Source organism: Porites lutea, chromosome 4 (genome assembly GCF_958299795.1).
Source record: "Porites lutea chromosome 4, jaPorLute2.1, whole genome shotgun sequence".
In the NCBI taxonomy this organism is placed as follows: Eukaryota; Metazoa; Cnidaria; class Anthozoa; order Scleractinia; family Poritidae; genus Porites; species Porites lutea.
In genome coordinates, this window is record NC_133204.1 from 17,983,561 (window position 1) to 18,005,933 (window position 22,373).

A 22,373-nucleotide genomic window follows, 5' to 3' on the forward strand; every position below is an offset into this window, starting at 1 on the left:
CTTGGCAAACGTGGCACCAAAGATGAGGACGTCATCAAAGAATGCCAATAGTTCTTCCCATGTCATTCCCGCTAAGAGACTGGCAATCTGCCGCACAAAGAAAGGAGCTGCGTTACAAAGCCCAAAGGGAACACGTTTCCATTGCCAGTGCCCCTGCTTTGTAGAGAAAGCTGTTTTCTCCCGGTCATCAGTGTGAATTTCGAACGCATGGTAGGCAGAGACAAAGTCCAGGGTTGAGAAAAATTTTGCTCCAGCAAGAGTATCGATCATGTCCTCCACCCTTGGAATAGGGTAGTGTTCCTTAACAGTGACACTATTTAGCTTACGGAAATCAACACAGTAACTGTAAGAGCCATCCTTCTTAGAAGCTAAGACGACCTGAGCGCTCCAAGGACTGGTTGACGGTTCTATTACATCTCTCTCAAGTAACCTTTGTGTCTCCTCTCTTATGTACTTCTCCTGCTGAGGTGAAAAGCGGCGCAGTGGAAGTCTTGAAGGGGGTGCAGTCCCAGTGTTAATTCTAAGCTGTGCCTTAGTACAATGGCCAATATCGTGTGGTCCCCTGGATACTGCGTTAGAGTGCTTGGCCATGATTTTCCACACGCTCAGCTTTTGATCGTCCGTTATCTGATCATTATCTATAGGGAATAGCTGCCTCATCTCGTCAACTATATCCCAACTCGGCTCCGATTCGACCGACAGTGCATTGCAATTCACTGTTCTTACATCGCTATCACCGGTGGCGGACTCAACCCTATAGTTTCGCGCTGTCGGTATTGCTTGGCCACCCTCTACGGCTGGACAGAACTCCCCCACACTTGTGTCCTTGTAGATTGTAACCGGCTGCCCAGAATAGTTGTAGAAACGGACTGGAACCGACCCTTCAATGACCAAGGATAGAGTACTGGGCACTGCAATTGGAAACCTCTCAAAGAATTTATCCATGGGTTCAAGGACTCCTTGAATTCCCTCTAAATTTGCCCCATTGACCTGGCAAATGAGATCAACTTTTTGGTCTGGCTGAATGGTAACAGTTTCTACCAGGGAGACTCTGTGCACCTGCCAACTTGATTCGTCTCTCAAGTACACCTCTGTGTTTCCAGCGCGAAGGGTTCCCTTGTTAAAGTCGACAACACACCCATTGTCCCTTAAAAAGTCTACCCCAAGAAGGGCACTCTGCTTGAGGTTGTCACAAATATAGGATAGCTGTTTAGCTCTGATCCCTTTGAAGGCCATGTCTAGTTCCACTGTTCCCAAGATGTTCAGCTGGGAGCCCTCGGCGCCCACGACCTTGGATCCGACCTTCCCTAGGGCCCCGTTAAAAGCAATGCACTTAAAAACTTTGTCACTCAAAATACAGATTGGGCTACCACAGTCCACCACGGCAGTCACAGGGACCCCTTTTATCTTGCAGTCAAGTAACAACACGTTAGACTGAATGGAACTAATGCGTATCACTGGTACTTGGTCTTCGGGCGGGGAGCGACTCGGTTTTACGACCTGTCCCCCGCCCTGCGGAAGTTTCCCTTCGGGCAGTCTCTCTGGAAATGATACACTGACCCACATGTCCAACACCCCCTGCCCCTGCTATTAGCGAGTCCAAACTGAGGGGGAACGTAGTTTCCTCGAGTGCCGCTTGAAGGGATGGCATTAACTACTGCTTCGGCTGCTGCCTTTGCGGTGGCTGACGCAATCATAGTCGAAAGCTCTGGGGCCCAACCTGGTAGAGGTGGATTTAGCACTTGGCAAGCTTCTTTCTCGTGGGTTGACACTTCACTCACAACCCTTTCTCTCATTCTCACTGCTCTGAGTTCTAATGCTTCGAGTTCTAGAGCTTCTGACAGGGCTTTATCTAGGGTCGAGGGTTTAGAGCGAATTACGTCCTTTGCAAGTGTCGCCCCAATTGCATCAGTGAAATGATCTACACAAGCTTGCTCCAAACTAGCCGAGCTCAAACTCGGGTAAGCCTCCCCGCACAAGCGTTTAATATCAATACTTAAATCTAACAAACTTTCTCCCACCTTTCTTCGTCGCGCTTTGAGCGTAGCTTTAGCGGCTTCGGGAACCTGACGCATGCCGATTTTCTTGCGAAGAGCCTCCACCATACATTTGTAAGAGCTCTTGTCACTCGCCGAGAGTTGAGACATTACCACACGAGCTTTTTCTTTCATGCACAGGATCAGTTGATTTGCTTTTTCCTCTTCTTTCCAGCCGTTCATTCTCGCACAAGCCTCAAACTGGTCCAAGAACGCCTGAAAATCTGTGTCATTGCCGCTTCCCGAGAATTTTTCAGGCTTCACTTTCGTCGCCGCCGCTGACGGTTTAACGTACTGTTTGTTTTCAAACTCCGATAGACTCTCCAACGCTTTCCTCGCCGATTCCTTCGCTTCGTCCCTCTCTTTGATTAGCTCGGACTCTCGTTTCTTCAGCTCGCCGATTTCGTGAATGACTCGTTTGTGTTCCTTTTCCAGGGTTTCAAGGTTCTTTTGTGTTTGGTGAAATTCTTCGCTAGTCGATTTCAAAGTAGCTTTCGTCAGTTTCAACTGCACGGTAAGCCGCTCGATTACATCCTCCAGAATTTCCCTCGAGGCCATTTCTTCTGGTCCCACCGCTGCCACCAGTGTAACAGTGATTAAACTCTTCTTTAATAACGTCTTGAAACAACTACAACAACTGCACAGCCAAAATGGCCGTCTACACTCTCTCAACCAACCGCACGTGATTCCTGCCCTGAAGTCCTGGGGCGAGGCTAGACTAGTCTCTTAGCAACGTTACAATAGCAATACATAGCTCTACATAACCCTACATAGCCACACATAGCCTTACATAGGAATATATAGCCATACACAACCATACACAGCCCTACATAGTCCTACATAGCCATACATAGCCCTACATAGCGCTACATAGCCCTACATAGCTATACACAGACCTACATAGTCCTAGTACATAGCCATACATAGCCATACATGGCCATACATGGCCCTACATAGCCATACAAAGCCCTACATAGCCCTACATAGCCCTACATAGCCCTACATAGAGCTACACAGCCCGATATCGCCCTACATAGCTCTACATAGCCCTACATAGCCCTACACAGCCCTACAAAGCCCTTGATAGCAATACACAGCCCTACATTGCCCTACACAGCTCTACATAGCCCTACAGAGCCTTACAGAGGTCTACATAGCCATACATAACCATACACAGCCATACACAGCCCTACATAGAAATACATAGCCCTACATAGCCCTACACAGCCGAACACAGCCCTACATTGCCATACATAGCCCTACATAGCCCTACATAGCCATACATAGCCCTACATAGCCATACATAGCCCTACATAGGGCTACATAGCCCTACATAGCCCTACATAGCCATATATAGCCATACAAAGCCATACACAGCCCTACATAGCCATACATAGCCATACACAGCCATACACAGCCCTACATAGTCTTACATAGCCATACATAGCCATACATGGCCATACATAGCCTTATATAGCGATACAAAGCCCTAAATAGGGCTACATAGCCCTACATAGCTCTTCATAGCCCTACATAGCCCCACACAGCCCTATAAAGCCCTTCATAGCCATTCCAGCCATACACAGCCCTACATAGTCGTACATAGTCATACATAGCCATACATAGCCTTACATAGCCATACAAAGCGTTGCATAGCCCTACATAGCCCTACATAGCGCTAAACAGCCCTACATACCCCTACATAGCTCTACATAGCCCTACATAGTGCTAAACAGCCCTACAAAGCCCTTCATAGCCATACACAGCCCTATATAGCCCTAAAAAGCCCTACATAGCTCTACATAGCACTACAGAGCCCTAATAAGCCCTACATAGCCATACATAGCCATACAGAGCCATACACAGCCCTACATAGTCCTACATAGCCATACATAGCCCTACATAGCCCTATAAGCCCTACACAGCCGTACATAGCCATACTTAGTCCTACATGGCCATACATAGCCCTAGATAGCCCATCATGGCCCTACATAGCCCTACATAGCCATACATAGCCATAAATAGCTCTACATAGCCATGCAGAGCCCTACATAGCCTTACATAGCCTTACATAGCCCTACACAGCCCTACATAGCCCTACATAGCCATACATAGCCTTACATAGCCATACACAGCCCTACATAGGCCTGCATAGCCATACACAGCCCTACATAGTCCTACATAGCCATACATAGCCATACATGGCCATACATAGCCTTACATAGCCATAAAAAGCCCTGCATAGCCCTACATAGCCCTACATAGCGCTACACAGCCCTACATACCCCTACATAGCTCTACATAGCCCTACATAGTGCTAAACAGCCCTACAAAGCCCTTCATAGCCATACACAGCCATACACAGCCCTACATAGTCCTACATAGCCATACATAGCCCTACATAGCCCTATAAGCATTGCACAGCCGTACATAGCCATACCTAGTCCTACATAGCCATACATAGCCCTAGATAGCCCTACATGGCCCTACATAGCCCTACATAGCCATACATAGCCATAAATAGCTCTACATAGCCATGCACAGCCCTACATAGCCCTACATAGTCCTACATAGAAATACATACCCCTACATAGCCCTACATAGCCATACATAGCCTTACATAGCCATACACAGCCCTACATAGCCCTACACAGCCCAACTCAGCCCTACATAGCCATACATAGCCCTACATTGCTCTACATAGCCCTACATAGCCATACATAACCCTACATAGCCCTACATAGCCCTACATAGCCATACAGAGCCATACATAGCCCTACCTAGCGCTACATAGCAATACATAGCTCTACATAGCCCTACATAGCCATACATAGCCCTACATAGCCCTACATAGCCATACATAGCCATACATAGCCATATATAGCCATACACAACCCTACATAGCCCTACACAGCCCAACTCAGCCCTAAATAGCCATACATAGCCCTACATAGCTCTACATAGCCGTACATAGCCATACATAGCCATACATAGCCCTACATAGCCCTACATAGCCATAGAGAGCCATAGATAGCCCTACCTAGCCCTACATAGCAATACATAGCTCTACATAGCCGTACATAGCCATACATAGCCATACATAGCCCTACATAGGAATATATAGCCATACACAGCCATACACAGCCCTACATAGTCCTACATAGCCATACATAGCCCTACATAGCGCTACATAGCCCTACATAGCCCTACATAGCCCTACATAGCTATACACAGACCTACATAATCCTAGTACATAGCCATACATAGCCATACATGACCATACGTGGCCCTACATAGCCATACAAAGCCCTACATAGCCCTACATAGCCCTACATAGCCCTACATAGCGCTACACAGCCCTATATAGCCCTTCATATCTCTACATAGCCCTACATAGCCCTACACAGCCCTACAAAGCCCTTGATAGCCATACACAGCCCTACATTGCCCTACACAGCTCTACATAGCCCTACAGAGCCTTACAGAGGTCTACATAGCCATACATAGCCATACACAGCCATACACAGCCCTACATAGAAATACATAGCCCTACATAGCCCTACACAGCCGAACACAGCCCTACATTGCCATACATAGCCCTACATAGCCCTACATAGCCATACATAGCCCTACATAGCCATACATAGCCCTACATAGGGCTACATTGCCCTACATAGCCCTACATAGCCATATATAGCCCTACAAAGCCATACACAGCCCTACATAGCCATACATAGCCATACACAGCCATACACAGCCCTACATAGTCTTACATAGCCATACATAGCCATACATGGCCATACATAGCCTTATATAGCGATACAAAGCCCTAAATAGGGCTACATAGCCCTACATAGCTCTTCATAGCCCTACATAGCCCCACACAGCGCTATAAAGCCCTTCATAGCCATTCCAGCCATACACAGCCCTACATAGCCCTACCTAGCCCTACATAGCCTTACATAGCGATACATAGCCCTACATAGCCATACATAGCCATACATAGCCATACATAGCCCTACATAGCCCTACATAACCCTACAAAGCCCTACATAGCCATACATAGCCCTACATAACCCTACAAAGCACTTCATAGCCATACATAGCCATACATAGCCATACATAGCCATACAAAGCCCTACATAGCCCTAAATAGCCCTACATAGCGCCACACAGCCTTACATAGCCTTACATAGCTCTACATAGCCTTACATAACACTACACAGCACTACAAAGCTATTAATAGCCATACACAGCCATACACAGCCCTACATAGCCCTACATAGCCCTACATAGCCCTACATAGCTCTACATAGCCCTAAAAAGCCCTACAAAGCACTACATAGCTTTTCATAGCCATACACAGCCAAACACAGCCCTACATAGCCCTACATAGTTCTACATAGCCTTACATAGCCCTACACAGCTCTACATAGCCCTACATAGCCATACATAGCCCTACATAGCCGTACATAGTCCTACATAGGCCTACATAGCCATACACAGCCCTACATAGTCGTACATAGTCATACATAGCCATACATAGCCTTACATAGCCATACAAAGCGTTGCATAGCCCTACATAGCCCTACATAGCGCTAAACAGCCTTACATACCCCTACATAGCTCTACATAGCCCTACATAGTGCTAAACAGCCCTACAAAGCCCTTCATAGCCATACACAGCCCTATATAGCCCTAAAAAGCCCTACATAACTCTACATAGCACTACAGAGCCCTAATAAGCCCTACATAGCCATACATAGCCATACAGAGCCATACACAGCCCTACATAGTCCTACATAGCCATACATAGCCCTACATAGCCCTATAAGCCCTACACAGCCGTACATAGCCATACTTAGTCCTACATGGCCATACATAGCCCTAGATAGCCCATCATGGCCCTACATAGCCCTACATAGCCATACATAGCCATAAATAGCTCTACATAGCCATGCAGAGCCCTACATAGCCCTACATAGCCTTACATAGCCCTACACAGCCCTACATAGCCCTACATAGCCATACATAGCCTTACAGAGCCATACATAGCCCTACATAGCCATACATAGCCATACATAGCCATACATAGAGTTACATAGCCATACACAGCCCTACATAGCCCTACACAGCCCAACTCAGCCCTACATAGCGATACATAGCCCTACACTGCTCTACATAGCCCTACATAGCTATACATAGCCCTACATAGCCCTACATAGCCCTACATAGCCATACAGAGCCATACATAGCCCTACCTAGCCCTACATAGCAATACATAGCTCTACATAGCCCTACATAGCCATACATAGCTTTACAAAGCCCTACAAAGCCCTTCATAGCCATACACAGCCAAACACAGCCCTACATAGTTCTACATAGTCTTACATAGCCCTACACAGCCCTACATAGCCCTACATAGCCATACCTAGCCTTACATAGCCATACATAGCCCTACATAGGCCTACATAGCCATACATAGCTCTACATAGCCCTACATAGCCAAACATAGCTTTACAAAGCCCTACAAAGCCCTTCATAGCCATACACAGCCAAACACAGCCCTACATAGCCCTACATAGTTCTAGATAGCCTTACATAGCCCTACACAGCCCTACATAGCCCTACATAGCCATACATAGCCCTACCTAGCCCTACATAGCAATACATAGCTCTACATAGCCCTACATAGCCAAACATAGCTTTACAAAGCCCTACAAAGCCCTTCATAGCCATACACAGCCAAACACAGCCCTACATAGCCCTACATAGTTCTAGATAGCCTTACATAGCCCTACACAGCCCTACATAGCCCTACATAGCCATACATAGCCTTACATAGCCATACATAGCCCTACAAAGGCCTACATAGCCATACACAGCCCTACATAGTCCTACATAGCCATACATAGCCATACATGGCCATACATAGCCTTACATAGCCATAAAAAGCCCTGCATAGCCCTACATAGCCCTACATAGCCCTACATAGCGCTACACAGCCCTACATACCCCTACATAGCTCTACATAGCCCTACATAGTGCTAAACAGCCCTACAAAGCCCTTCATAGCCATACACAGCCATACACAGCCCTACATAGTCCTACATAGCCATACTTAGCCCTACATAGCCCTATAAGCACTACACAGCCGTACATAGCCATACCTTGTTCTACATAGCCATACATAGCCCTAGATAGCCCTACATGGCCCTACATAGCCCTACATAGGCATACATAGCCAAAAATAGCTTTACATAGCCATGCACAGCCCTACATAGCCCTACATAGTCCTACATAGCCATACATAGCCCTACATAGCCCTACATAGCCCTACATAGCCATACATAGCCATATATAGCCATACACAGCCCTACATAGCTCTACACAGCCCAACTCAGCCCTAAATAGCCATACATAGCCCTACATAGCCCTACATAGCCCTACATAGCCATACATAGCCATACATAGCCCTACATAGCCCTACATAGCCATAGAGAGCCATAGATAGCCCTACCTAGCCCTACATAGCAATACATAGCTCTACAAAGCCGTACATAGCCATACATAGCCATACATAGCCCTACATAGGAATATATAGCCATACACAGCCATACACAGCCCTAGATAGTCCTACATAGCCATACATAGCCCTACATAGCGCTACATAGCCCTACATAGCCCTACATAGCTCTACATAGCTATACACAGACCTACATAGTCCTAGTACATAGCCATATATAGCCATACATGGCCATACGTGGCCCTACATAGCCATACAAAGCCCTACATAGCCCTACATAGCCCTACATAGCCCTACATAGCGCTACACAGCCCTATATAGCCCTACATATCTCTACATAGCCCTACATAGGCCTACACAGCCCTACAAAGCCCTTGATAGCCATACACAGCCTTACATAGCCCTACGTAGCTCTACATAACCCTACAGAGACTTACAGAGCTCTACATAGCCATAGATAGCCATACACAGCCATACACAGCCCTAAATAGCGATACATAGCCCTACATAGCCCTACATAGCCCTTTATAGCCATACATAGCTGTAGTTAGCCCTACATAACCCCACATAGCCATACATAGCCCTACATAGCCCTATATAGCCCTACATAGCAATACATAGCCATACATAGCCCAACATGGCCCTACATAGCAATACATAGCTCTACAAAGCCCTACATAGCCATACATAGCCATACATAGCTTTGCATAGCATCACATAGCCCTACATAGCCATAGATAGCCATACACAGCCATAAACAGCCCTACATAGTCCTACATAGCCATAGATAGCGATACATAGTCCTACATAGCCCTACATAGCCCTACATAGCCCTACACAGCCCTACATAGCCCTACATAGCCCTACATAGCCATACACAGCCCTACATAGCCCTATATGGCCCTACATAGCCATACATAGCCATACACAGCCCTACATAGCCCTACATAGCCCTACATAGCCATACACAGCTTTACATACCCATACATAGCCATACATAGCCCTACATAGCCCTAAAAGCCCTACACAGCCGTACATAGCCATACTTAGCCCTACAGAGCCATACATAGCCCTACATAGCCATACACACCCCTAAATAGCCATACATAGCCATACAGAGCCCTACATAGTCCTGCCTAGCGATACATAGCAATACATAGCCATACATAGTCCTACATAGGGCTTTGTAGGGCTATGTAGGGGTATGTATGGCTATGTAGGGCTATGTATGGTTATGTTCGGCTATGTAGGTCTATTTATGGCTATTTAGGGCTTTGTAGGTTTATGTCTGGCTATGTAGGGCTATGTAGGTCTATGTATGGCTATGTAGGGCTATGTAGGGCTTTGTAGGGCTATGTAGGGCTATGTATGGCTATATAGGGCTATGTATGGTTATGTTCGGCTATGTAGGTCTATGTATGGCTATGTAGGGCTATGTAGGTCTATGTAGGGCTATGTAGGTCTATGTATTTCTATATAGGGCTTTGTATGGCTATGTAAGGCTGTGTATGGCTATGTAGGGCTCTGTAGGGCTATGTATGGTTATGTATGCCTTTGTATGGCTATGTATGGCTATGTAGGGCTATGTAGGTCTATGTAGGGCTATGTGGGGCTATGTAGGGCTGTGTATGGCTGTGTGTGGCTATGTAGGGCTATGTATGGCTATGTATGGCTATGTATGGCTATGTAGGGCTATGTAGGGCTATGTATGGCTATGTAGGTCTATGTAGGGCTATGTAGGGCTATGTAGGGCTGTGTATGGCTTTGTATGGTTATGTATTATTTTGGGCTGTGTAGGGCTATGTAGGGCTATGTAGGGCTATATGTAGGGCTATGTATGGTTTTGTATGGTTATGTAGGGCTATGTAGGGCTGTGTATGGCTATGTAGGGCTATGTAGGGCTATGTAGGGCTGTGTATGTTTATTTAGGGCTTTGTAGGATTATGTACACCGCTTCTAGTAACTAACGGGGAACCACTATGTGATGCTTACACCACGTACCTACCCCTGGTCGTGCCGAAAACAACAAGTCGTGCCGAAAAAAACAGTCGTGCCAAAAAAAACAGTTGTGGTGAAAAAAAAGTCGTGCCAAAAAAAAAAAATCGTGCGGACAAAAAAATTACATGCCACAAAAGAAAGTCTTGCCGAAAAAAAACAGTCGTGCCAAAAAAAAAACACGCTGAAAAAAACAGTCGTGCCGAAAAAAAAGTCGTGCCAAAGAAAACGGTCGTGCCGAAAGAAAAAGATTCGTGCCGAAAAACAAAAATCGTGCCGAAAAAAACAGTCGTGCCAGAGAAAACTGACGTCGTCAAAAAGAAACTTGATGAGAAAAATTAGGTGGCACTAACTGGGCTCCGTTTTTCACTTGGGCAATTTCCTCATTCCAGCCCCCCCCCCCCCCCCCCCCCCACTACGACCCATTAACCATTCAAGCAAAAAGATATAATAGAGTGGCATTTTTTTCCCTTATAACAGTATAACGTGTCGTGACTAATTTCTGATCTTCATCCTACCGCAAATACGCTATTAAAGTCTACCAAACTTGACAGGGTCAATGTATTTGTCATTTACGTTACGTGCAGCAGTTCCCATTTTTAAAAAATTCACAAAACAGCTCACATTTAAGTTTTGTTTTCGTTTCATATTGCATTTAAAGTCCTTGTGACTATCCAGGTGTTATTTGTTTACATTTGATGGGTGATCTACCACCCCGTAGGTGACTAATTTTTGAACAATCTTTGATCTAACCGGAAATTCCCAAAACTATTGTCGTTTTACGTCATATAAAATCAACTTCCGCTCTTGTGTAACCTCCGTGCCCGTCTCATATTCATCTTATATTCCTAAATTACCTAGAAATGCTTTTTGGGAAACTTAAGTATTTTAAAACTATACAAGAAACTCAGCTGAAATTCCCTTCTGACACTTGACAGAGAAATGTCGTTCTAAGCTCGATTGCTCCCTCGGACAACAATTAAAACTGATCTGCAGTGAGCAATGTTTATGTAGGACTTACTGTCTTAAGTCCTTTCCTATACATTGGATAGATAAGGCTCCATAAGTGACCGAGCCAAAATCTACCGTAACATTCTTTTCACACCCTCTCTACGGCAATACCAAAATTGCATGTTTTGTATACCTTTGACCTCGATTCCCTCGAAGTTGCTGTCTAAAGGAGCACACATTATCAATAGGAGCTGTTTCTATTTATTCGGTCCTATCTCAGGTATTTTTCAGCAAAATGATTATGAGAAAACCATTTTAGTCCTCACAAATTGTTACGCACACTGCAACATAGTAATTTACCCACTTAAAATGGAATGAGTGAAATGTCTATTATCGAGATTAGTGTCAGTCAAATCTCTTTTGAATGATATCATATACGAAACACGTGCTTGAGACTAATCTATCTAAGGCCTCACGTGCGTTGAGACCTTATTCTTCGTCACGCCTATCTATTTTTAGCCTGCGAACAGCAGACGCATTTCCGGTCGTCGCTTCTCTCCCTCCGAATGAAGCGACGACCGGAAATGCGTCTGCTCAGTGTTCGCATGCTAATCTATTTTCTAAATGAACGATTTGGAAAACACCGCCATCCATCTTGAACCACCAGCAACTTACTGATCCCACTCCTGTCTCCTTACATTTTAAACAAGCTGGATATTTCATCAACGACGTCATTCTAATCCCACTTGAACTCATACGCAGCAACCGTGATGCAGTGAGAAACGGACTCATATCATCTCCTCTAATATGATACCCCCTAATCTCCAAAACCAATAACAATCCATCGCTTCTATTGTCACATTTTCAAATTCGTATTTGAAATGAACTTTTAGCTTTATTTTCATTTTTCTTTTAGCCCCTCAAGAAGGTTTGTTTTCAAACCGAAATATTGGGCAATTTGTTTAAATATATATTTTTTGTTTTATTCTTTTATTTGCTTCATCGTCATCGCCTTGCCGTAAGGATCAGTTTGCCGTTTCATATTTTTCTACAAGTTTAGTTGTACTGATCTAGGTCTACAACTGGGAGATCCGGCACCACTCATTGATAACTTAAAAAGTACCATGAAGAGGTGTGGAGGTGTTGTACTAGAATTGTATGAGCTGGTGTTACAGTGTCTAGCGAAGAAGAATGGGGGGAGGGGTGGTGGTGAAGCAAGTTAATTAACAAAACAGGTGGCCCGGGACAGGTGCAGAGTTTGTTTTTTTACTGACCCCACTCCCACACCCTCATTCCCCCAAAAAAACCTAGGAAGGAAACTGCAGTCCCGGCAACTTCAAAAATGTACCCATTTTTTAGTTAGTTACTCTGTCCAAAATTTTTTCAGCTCATTTTCCTTGAACTTACTGAACTGTTTTTAGATGCTTGTTTTATCTTCACTTAGCCGTTTGGTAGACAATTGAAACTCATAAAATCTTCACGAACATGTTGCAATATTTTGTTGCATGAATGTCCGTTGAAAGAATAAGACTAATTGTCACCTGAATTATCGCTGAGAAAGTTTCAATTGAACTCATCCATGTCTGTCGTCATTCTTAAATGTAATCGTTAACACAGCGAAGGAGCCCGAAATTGCAAAAGCTACTCAAAGACGGCAAAATACCCATCGAAAGGGCGTCCGCCCCGTCCGGATCCAGTCATTGCGTTCCATGCATGGTCAGATCGTTCTAATGTAGATCGTTTCGCGCATAATATGGAACCTTTATGAGCCTTTTTTTAGACAACTTATGTGGAGGAGGAGTCGAACGTATCCCCCCTATGAGATATACAGTTGACTTCCGACAACTGGAACCCTCGCTAACTCGAACCTCGCGCTTATTCGAACCAAAGTCGATTTCCCCTGGATTTCCTTCATACATTTACTGTAATTTGTACCCTCGGTAACTCGAACTCTCGATAACTCAAACCTCCCGCTAACTCGAAGTAATTTTTATACACTACAGACCCGGCCTTCAGATCTCTGATTTCTATACCATATTTACCCACGATCACTCGAGCCGTGTTATAAGCGCGTGAAAAGTAGGGAAAAACCGTGTATTGAAGTCCGAAACATTGAATTTATTTGAAACAACCGAGCCAATTCTTTGTCTTTCCTTTTTTTGTCACTCCAGTTTAGTGTCCATCCTTGTATACTTTGTTGCTTAATTGCATTCTCTCCACATCCGTTTGTTTATTTGCTTCCAACTCCCGATAACTCGAACTTTTTTGGATTTCCCTAAAAGGTTCGAGTTATTGGGAGTCGGCTGTAGTACACGGTATGACTTTGTATGTACACTGTTACTTTAAGTGATCTAATAGACGCGCGGGAGCCCAGGCTGGGGTGTTTAGTCATATGGAAGGCGTCTAAGAGATAGAGTCGTTTATTTACAAAACTGTAAAACAAAAAAACTCCTCAAAACTAATATGCTTTCGGTTAATACATCACCACGGTTTATTAAAAGCAGACTTTCCAGTCCACCCATTGAAACCTCAGTATAAGCATTTTGGAGATCCATATATGTTTTTTAAAGCTCAAATACGATGTGTGGCAGTCCTTACTTCGAGTGACCCGACATTGAGCACGATGCAATGCGCAAACTCTTATTAAACAAGCAAGACACTGAATAAATTGAACGAGCCTGCTCTTTTTTCCCATTTCCCAGTAATTTGGAGCAATTTTCATTTACTAATTTTTTATTTACATGTTTGGTACAAAATGTTGTTGAAAAGACAGGTTTGAATTTGTAGTTCCTAGCCCATACTAACCTCGTCTTTTTCTCCTTCCTAAGGAGTTCAGTGAGCTCCCTTAGTCCACCCCTGTGGAAGAATTTGGGGCCTGTGAGAAGGTTAAAATGTTCTTTCTTTTCACTTCGCTTTTTTATGGCGTGTTTCAAGTATAGGCAAACTTTAAGGATACTCAGGGGCATCCGATAGCCTCCCACGTCCACAGACGTCCTCTGGGCTTTAGCCTGTTTTAGGCGTTTAGATAGTGGAGTGCGTCGCGAAGAGAGCGGGAAAACGTTTTTTTTCTTGCTCACGGCTCTTTGCGCCGTCCTCACAATCTGAATGCCTGGAACAGGCTATTTGGGCTTCTTTACGTGTTGCTGCCCCATGAATATGGGACAAGAAGGCGTGACGAGGCCCTGAGAAAGTATGCGCGGGAGGCTAGGGCATCTGACCGTTATGACAGTTAATAATGTCCTCCCCATGGCTATAGGTAACCCCGATGATATTGAATAATACCAATTTCAGCACTGAAACACACGTACCAACTCCGCCGTATGGCCAGTACCTTACGCATGCGCACAACCATATTAACCAGGCAGTGGCAGCCATAGACAGCTGTTTCGTCCTCATTAGGAACGGCATCAGCATGGCATATCCCGATGATATGGCACTGGGTATACAAAAGCCCTTTCCATACCGAGGAGTTGGTATAATATGACCCTCATTTATTTTATAGTTTACCTGCATCCTAAGCGGGAAATGTGTCACAGATGATCCCCTTTGCTCTCCGGCCACTGGAGCCATTATCACAGAAGGCCGATACTCATTCACAGCAGGGATTGGAGATGGCAGGTGGCATTTACACGGACAATTGATGGGGCATTCTTGGCCAATATGGGCACTGTTAGTTTTAGATTGAAAACTGAATACTACTTGTTTTGCTAGATTACTTAAGCTATTCAGTTCCTCTTCTGTACACTCTTCTTTAACTGAAGTGAGTCCGTATAATGGTCTTAGCTCAGAGGAAACACTCATCGTGAAATGCTCGACACCTGGAGAAGGACTGGGGTGATTAATCTAAATAAGAAAAACAAACAAAGAACAAACATTAATACACATTGCATGAAAACGAACGTCAAAGCACCCGCGTGGAAAAGTACTTTTTAATTGACTTTAGTTGCCTGTATTACAGACTTTCCCAATATTGCCTTATCACGGGCCCACCCTGTAAATTATCTTTTGAAGTTAGCATCAGCGAAAAATTAGTGGCTTTTGTAATAAATCATTCCTCAGGTAAAACGACATTATGCCTTTGAATACAGCAGATATCTACATAGTATTATTTTTCCAAAGGGTACGTAAATGCAATATTTTTACGTTTTTGTGGGGGTTTATCTTATCGGGTGTAATGAAAAGTAATGTCAAGTTAAAAAGTGAAACTATTTAAACAGACTGGTATTCATACGGTCTATGCATTTCAGAGTAATATTCTTTACATTAAGAATATAGAATTACATTAACAAACAAGAAAAAGAAATTAGAAATCGTCATTAAAATACAAATAGCGAAAAAAAAAATGTTCAGGGATTCACTGATTGCAGTACAGAACTGATAGGATTAGGTGCACTTTTCTGATTGGTCAGAGAACCGACTTAAACACCATGCACCAATGAAATAACACCTTAGGCCGTAGACTAGAGAAGCAGAACAGCTGTAATGAAGCATGGATGAAAAAATAAATTTAAGGCCCATCTTAATTGACCAAAGACTATTAAACCAAGACTATTAAAATCAGCAATAAAAATACCGAATATGGTACCTTCTAGGTCCGTGCACACTTCGGCCAATCTAATTTTCCATTTTTCCAATAAAAACGGAAAAAGGAAATATTACTTATCTTTATCATATTTGCATATTTCAAAGTACAGAAAAGTACAGAGTCAGGAAAATCGATCATTTTTTCATTTTTCTAATTTTGAAGTTAAACTCAAAAATACAAAAAATACTGTTAATGGATAAAAGCGATATTTTGCTATTTTCATTTTCTTGATATTGTTAGAAAAGTGAGAAAAATAAGAGTCCTAGATCATTTTCTATTTTTCTTTTTTTCCCAAAAAATAGAAAAACAGAAAAATGAAAAAATGATATTTATTCGAACCATTTTTTCATTTTTTCCATTTTGTTCAAAAAATGAAAAAATAGAAAAATGGCATACCTATTGCCTAATTTTCCATAATTCCATTTTAACAAGAAAAATGAAAAAAAATGACAAGTGTTGCGAATAATTTTTCCATTTTTTCAATAAATACAAATCAAACAAACAAACAAAAACGGATAAGTTTTCATCTTTTGTTTTAATGAAATATAGCAAAGAAAAATGACAAATCATGAACATTTACCAACAAAGAAAAGAAAAACCTAATCCACTTTAGACTCACTAGTTTTGTTAGACGATTTACACAGGGTCGGCGGAGACGTGGGATGGGAAGGGTGGGTGGGTGTGCTTTAGTTCTCGGAATGCGAAAGTAGTTTCATTCACGTTTGGATTTGATTAGCTGATTCCTTTACCTCATTACTTAGGACTCACTCTGTGACCCGTTCTAACACTGTGTCACAATAAAGTGTTCCTGTTCCATTCAAACTGTAGAACGTTTCCCCATACTTGTCGCATGGGTTTCCCGACATTAGCGATCTTTGCTCTCATCTTTCCAGGGCTGAGTTGCTTAAAAGGTGGATAACGCTATCCGCTGGATAAATAACTATCCAGTAGATAACGCAATTGGTTTCCATAAAATACATAAAAAATTATCAGGCCGCTGGATAGTGATTTATCCGGTGGATAGTCGCTATCCAACGTTTAATCAAATGTATGAGCAAATGTATGGGCCAGATCATTAAGATGTTCTCTCCCGCGAGTGTATACTAGCCGCCTCGCTATGTTTCTCCTCCATAATATTAATTCAACATACTTTACTCTTGCAATCCTAAAACACCCGTTCTGCGGCAAGATCCGTTATTTCGGCAGGCTAAGCAGTCTACTTTTGAGCATCTATTTCATTTAAAAGCGTCTGACCTCTTCACTGGCGTGCTCTTTTTTTATTTTGTGCATGTGACTGTTCAACGACCTTCTTTTTAACTCCATCCCCTTAATCTCTCTCACGAACCGCTTTTTTTGTGCTGGAACCATACTGTTGCTGGCATGAAAACCGTTGAGTTACCACCCCCTTTTTCCCGTACCAATTTTCACGCCTTCTCCTCCTCCCACGTCCACGGCCGGTACGTTACGGTTTTCCCGCCGCTTTCATCCACAGTCGACTCCCGACAACTCAAACCTTCAGGGAAATCGAGATCAAAAGTGAATGTAACTACGTCCGCTTCTCGAAAACTAAGCCCTCCCCCCCCCCCCAAATTCCCCCACATCTGCGCCGACCTTGGGTAAATCTTCTAACCAAATTAGTGCGTCGGTAGTGGATACGAATTAGGTTTTTCTTTTCTTCACCGTTAAAATATTCAAAACTTCTCACTTTTCTGCGCCATTTTTCAATAAAATAAAAAAAGAAAAACTGTCTGAAAGGGTGTATCGTTTTAAAGTTTTACTATTTATTAAAAAATGGATAAATAGAAAATGACTCGCAACACTTGTCATTTTTTTCATTTTTCTTATCAAAATGGAATTATGGAGAATTGAGCGATAAGTACGCTTTTTTTCTATGTTTTCATTTTTTGAACAAAATGGAAAAAAAGAAAAAATGGTGCGAATAAATATGATTTTTTTCTTTTTTCCGTTTTTCTATTTTTGGCGAAAAACGGAAAAATAGGAAAATGAGTTAGGAATTGGACATTATTTCATTTTTGTCATTTTCTAACAATAGCAAGAAAATAAAAAATAGCAAAATATCTCTTTTAGCCGTTTACAGTATTTTTTGTATTTTTGAAGCGGACTTCAAAATTAGAAAAATGAAAAAATGATCAATTTTCCTGACCATTTTCTTTTTTTCTATTTTTGTCCGTACTTTATAATATGTAAATATGATAAGGATAAGTAATATTTCCTTTTTCCGTTTTTATTGGAAAAATGGAAAATTAGATTGGCCGAAGTGTGCACGGTCCGTGCACACTTCGGCCAATCTAATTTTCTATTTTTCCAACAAAAACGGAAAAAGGAAATATTACTTATCCTTATCATATTTACATATTATAAAGTACGGACAAAAATAGAAAAAAAGAAAATGGTCAGGAAAATTGATCATTTTTTCATTTTTCTAATTTTGAAGTCCGCTTCAAAAATACAAAAAATACTGTAAACGGCTAAAAGCGATATTTTGCTATTTTTTTATTTTCTTGCTATTGTTAGAAAATGAGAAAAATGAAATAATCTCTGATTCCTAACTCATTTTTCTATTTTTCCGTTTTTCCCAAAAAATAGAAAAACAGAAAAATGAAAAAATGATATCTATTTGCACCATTTTTTCATTTTTTCCATTTTGCTCAAAAAATGAAAAAATAGAAAAATGGCATAGACATCGTCCAATTTTCCATTATTCTATTTTCACATGAAAAATAGAAAAATGCCAGAAGTATTTCGACCAAAATTTTCATTTTTTTCCATTTTAATCGATCGTAAATTTGAAAATTGAATTATGATACGCAATTTCTGACCATTTCTTTTAATTTCTGTTTGAATAAAAAAATGAACTAAAAGCGTACATATCGTCCAGTTTTTCATTATTCCAATGAAAAAAGGTAAATAAATTCGACCATTTTTTGACCCCTTGTACCTATTTTACAAGTTCGCAAAAGTTAATAACAAAAGAAACAGCGCAAAAATTACAAAAGGGCAATTAATTCAACACGTGACCCAGCTGGCATCTCTCTTTCCCGCCAAATTTCAGTCCGGTCATTTGGCAGTTGCCGCAACGAGAAGACGTGGATCTTGGGCCGTTAAAACAATTTGTCTTATGGAGAGGAGAGAAGAGGCTTGTAATGGGAGAGGATGATCTCCAGATAAGCAAAATTTCGTCCGTATTTAAGGTAAGTTCACATATTCCACTGCCATTTGTCAATGATGGTCTTCGTTGTGCTCCTTTATCGACCAGCCGACCAGCTCCCCAACTTTTTACATGCATAGGGCTGCCCTTGAATGGTTTGTCTTTTTAATGAGCTTGGCTTGTATATATTATATGTGACTAACTGACTTCTCTAAAGAACTTACGTAGACCCAAGAGCCATGGCTCTTGGTAGACCGTGTTAAGCTCTCGGCTAGCTACGTACAGAATGTACAATCATGATTGCTTCTCAAATTATTTTATTGCATATTTGAGCAGGGAATTTACTGAGTCAACTGGAAGCTACTCCGATAGAAAATCGATGAGAATAAGACTTATTCATACACATAGACTCATCCTTTATTTCCCTATAATAATTATTCTCAAGTTTACAGCTTGCACAACAGAGCGTGCGAGTGCCTTTAGACTACTCAGTACTTTCCCACGCTTTTGTTAATGAACGAAATTTGCCAATACGTACTAGTACCATAGCTAGGAGAAGGGAAATTCACAAAGAATTGCAGTAAATATAAGCAAAAAAACACAAGCAAAAATGATAAGGCATCAAGCCATGAGATCTTAAATACATCTTTTTAGAAACGGACTAGCTTTTTTAACATCGGCATTATATGGGTTGCGGAATTTGCTGCACGTGCACTTGGCAATGAAGTATGTACCTCTATCACGCAACGCGTCATGCCCATATTGTTTATTTTGGTTGAAGAAAAAAAAAACACTTAAAAACATTCAAACATTCACCAAGTTTTATTTTCAAAGAGTTTGTAAGATAAGCGGCTGTACGCTGTGTAATTGATTGCAGACATGTAAGTGATATTTTTGAGGGTCTGTCCCCACCCCACCACCCCAGCTCAAACTCCCCCATCCCAAGAAGGATATTTAAGCTGAGATAAAGGATGATACATTTTGAATTATTTTCTTTCCAACACTTTTTGCCCTAAAGGAGTGTTGCTCATAAAATTGCACACAAAATTATTTTTGCCACAGTTTTTTTTAGGTAAACAACAAAAAGCAATTACGTTTACTAATAGCGGGATCAGTACTCTCTTGTAACGAAACAGTTTTGATAGGAGTAGAGCTGAATTTGCCCGGGGCAAATTACCATTTTGGAAGGTGTCTCTCGCCTGTTTCCCTTGCCCAAGCCACCTTCCGCGTGTCGTATCCCATGGGTTGTGCACCAAAACCCAAGCCGGATAGTCCTCGCGCGCTTCTCATAAAGCGTTTGCAATGCAGGCTATGAAAACTATTTGGAATGTTGAAATTGCACCTTAAAGCAATTAAGTTGCTCGTGGCTTTTCCTTTTTTATACTGTAAATTACTTATTTCACCATTATTTTCAGATTGTTCCTGAAACTTTGTACCTTGAGGATGACTTTACCAGAATTGCTAGATTCCCTTGTGACATCACAGGAGCATTTGACGCTACATTTTGGCAGGACAAGCTTACACTCCAAGTTATGGGAGAAAGCTCTAATATGCCCGGTCTTTGCAATGAAGTCCTGATTCCTTCACCGCAGCAGTTTGGCATCGGGCGTTCCACAGCAACCGCAACACAGGTTAAAGCTCACACTAGTGTCAGCAGCAAGTTGTCTTCATTTCAGGGAAAAGGTAAAAACAAGGCATCACCGAGCTTTAAAAGAGTAGTCTTCTTAGCGCATTTTGAAGATAAAGAAATTGTGAAGACCCACACAGCTCATTTGAGGTTAGCTCCGGAAGAATGCAACGTCAACGACGTAGCAAAGTTAGTGAAAGAATATCTGAATATGGACGAGGATTTAGTGATCATGGACGTCCATGGCTTTGAAATAATGGACAGTGAGTCGACAAGGGGTAAGTTTTTTTTAACAGATAAGCCACTTGACGAGCTGTTTACTGATTGGGACTCATAGAGATATGTATGTGGTTTCAGTTAATGACCTGATAACAGCCACTTATATCTAATTAGCACACTATTGAAATTTATATTTTGGCTTTAACGTTTTTCTTTATTTAACTTCCCCCTGGATGTCCACACAGCCACCATCAGCCAAATGTGCCCCCATACAGTGTCACTAACTCACAAGATCTGATAAGCACTTCTACTCTTTTAGTTGCTTTACATCAATTTTCATTGCACGTTAAATTTGGGTTATATATTTAGGTAGCGACTTGCTGTAAAGTTTTTCTAATCTATATACATGTCTGCTCACAATTATATATTAAGAATTTAAGAATAATTTATCTACTGATCACTTCTGGCAGTTAAAGGGTTTAAGTCATAAGGTTTCGATCAGCTAATGAGATGCCAGATTATTTTTTTGGACTGACACACGATACCAAAGAGGCGTAACAAAGTGCTGTAATAGTGAAACTACTGTATAGGGCAATTAGAAAAGTAAAAATGCTCATATCAATCGTTTGAAAGTCAATTTTTTTCCTTTTTTCAAGGCGAGGATTTCTGGAATGTTCCAGCAAAAAAAATCTACGCCATTACCCTCTCTGATTACCAAAAGAAAAAAAAACAAGCGGAAAGGAGCAGAGGGAAAAACAAAAGATATAAACCAGAGAGAGAGCCTTTGGATTTGGACGTGCTGGACGAAATATCAGAGAAATTGGATGACCTAGCTAAAGTGTGTCAAAGTAACAGCATACTGTCCACTAGCATTAAAGAAAATTTTAAGTGCTGTATCTGTTTTAAGATGGCACGCCCTATCACAGTCTCTGGTTGCTGTCAGCGACTGCTTGGTTGCACACCTTGTGTAGAGAGGTGGTATGGGCAGGATGGGCGTTGCCCAGTATGCAAAAGCGATGATGGAAGAGAAAAGTATTTCTCTCTAAAAGGAGTTGAAGACTTCGCTGTTATCATCTCAAAGCTCGATGAGTCCATTTAATGAGCAAGACACCCTTCATTGGAAGAAGATATTTCATCATAGATATTTTTAGTTCAAATTTTAGACGTAACTACCTCGTATTTCACTTGATGTGGTTGAAATTCCTGCCTTAGTATAATTATTGTACATGTACAGAGCAATACCCATGTGTAACCTGTAGTCTGCA

The 22,373-nt window shown here is 42.0% G+C and overlaps 2 protein-coding genes across 2 annotated transcripts in view; one reads left to right on the forward strand and one right to left on the reverse strand.

Moving 5' to 3' along the window:
• Nucleotides 1-15,370, reverse strand: part of LOC140932739 (uncharacterized) — a 35,923-nt gene extending 20,553 nt beyond the window's left edge. The window contains exon 1 of the mRNA XM_073382255.1: nt 15,016-15,370. Coding sequence (XP_073238356.1) covers nt 15,016-15,309 — 294 coding nt within the window. The 5' untranslated portion in view covers nt 15,310-15,370. The remainder of the gene's footprint in view (nt 1-15,015) is intronic.
• Nucleotides 15,371-20,507: 5,137 nt separating this feature from the next.
• Nucleotides 20,508-22,306, forward strand: LOC140935622 (uncharacterized). The gene is made up of 2 exons (XM_073385188.1): nt 20,508-21,167; nt 21,765-22,306. The coding sequence occupies exons 1-2, from the start codon at nt 20,795-20,797 to the stop codon at nt 22,205-22,207; spliced, it is 816 nt and encodes a 271-aa protein (XP_073241289.1). The 5' UTR covers nt 20,508-20,794; the 3' UTR covers nt 22,208-22,306.
• The last annotated feature ends 67 nt before the right edge of the window (nt 22,307-22,373 follow it).

Bases quoted from the DNA above. Each gene is read 5' to 3' on its own strand.
- LOC140935622 (XM_073385188.1), top strand. From the start codon at position 20,795: ATGGGAGAAAGCTCTAATATGCCCGGTCTTTGCAATGAAGTCCTGATT. The intron at 21,168-21,764 runs GTAAGTTTTTTT...CCTTTTTTCAAG, and splicing joins GGACAGTGAGTCGACAAGGG to GCGAGGATTTCTGGAATGTT.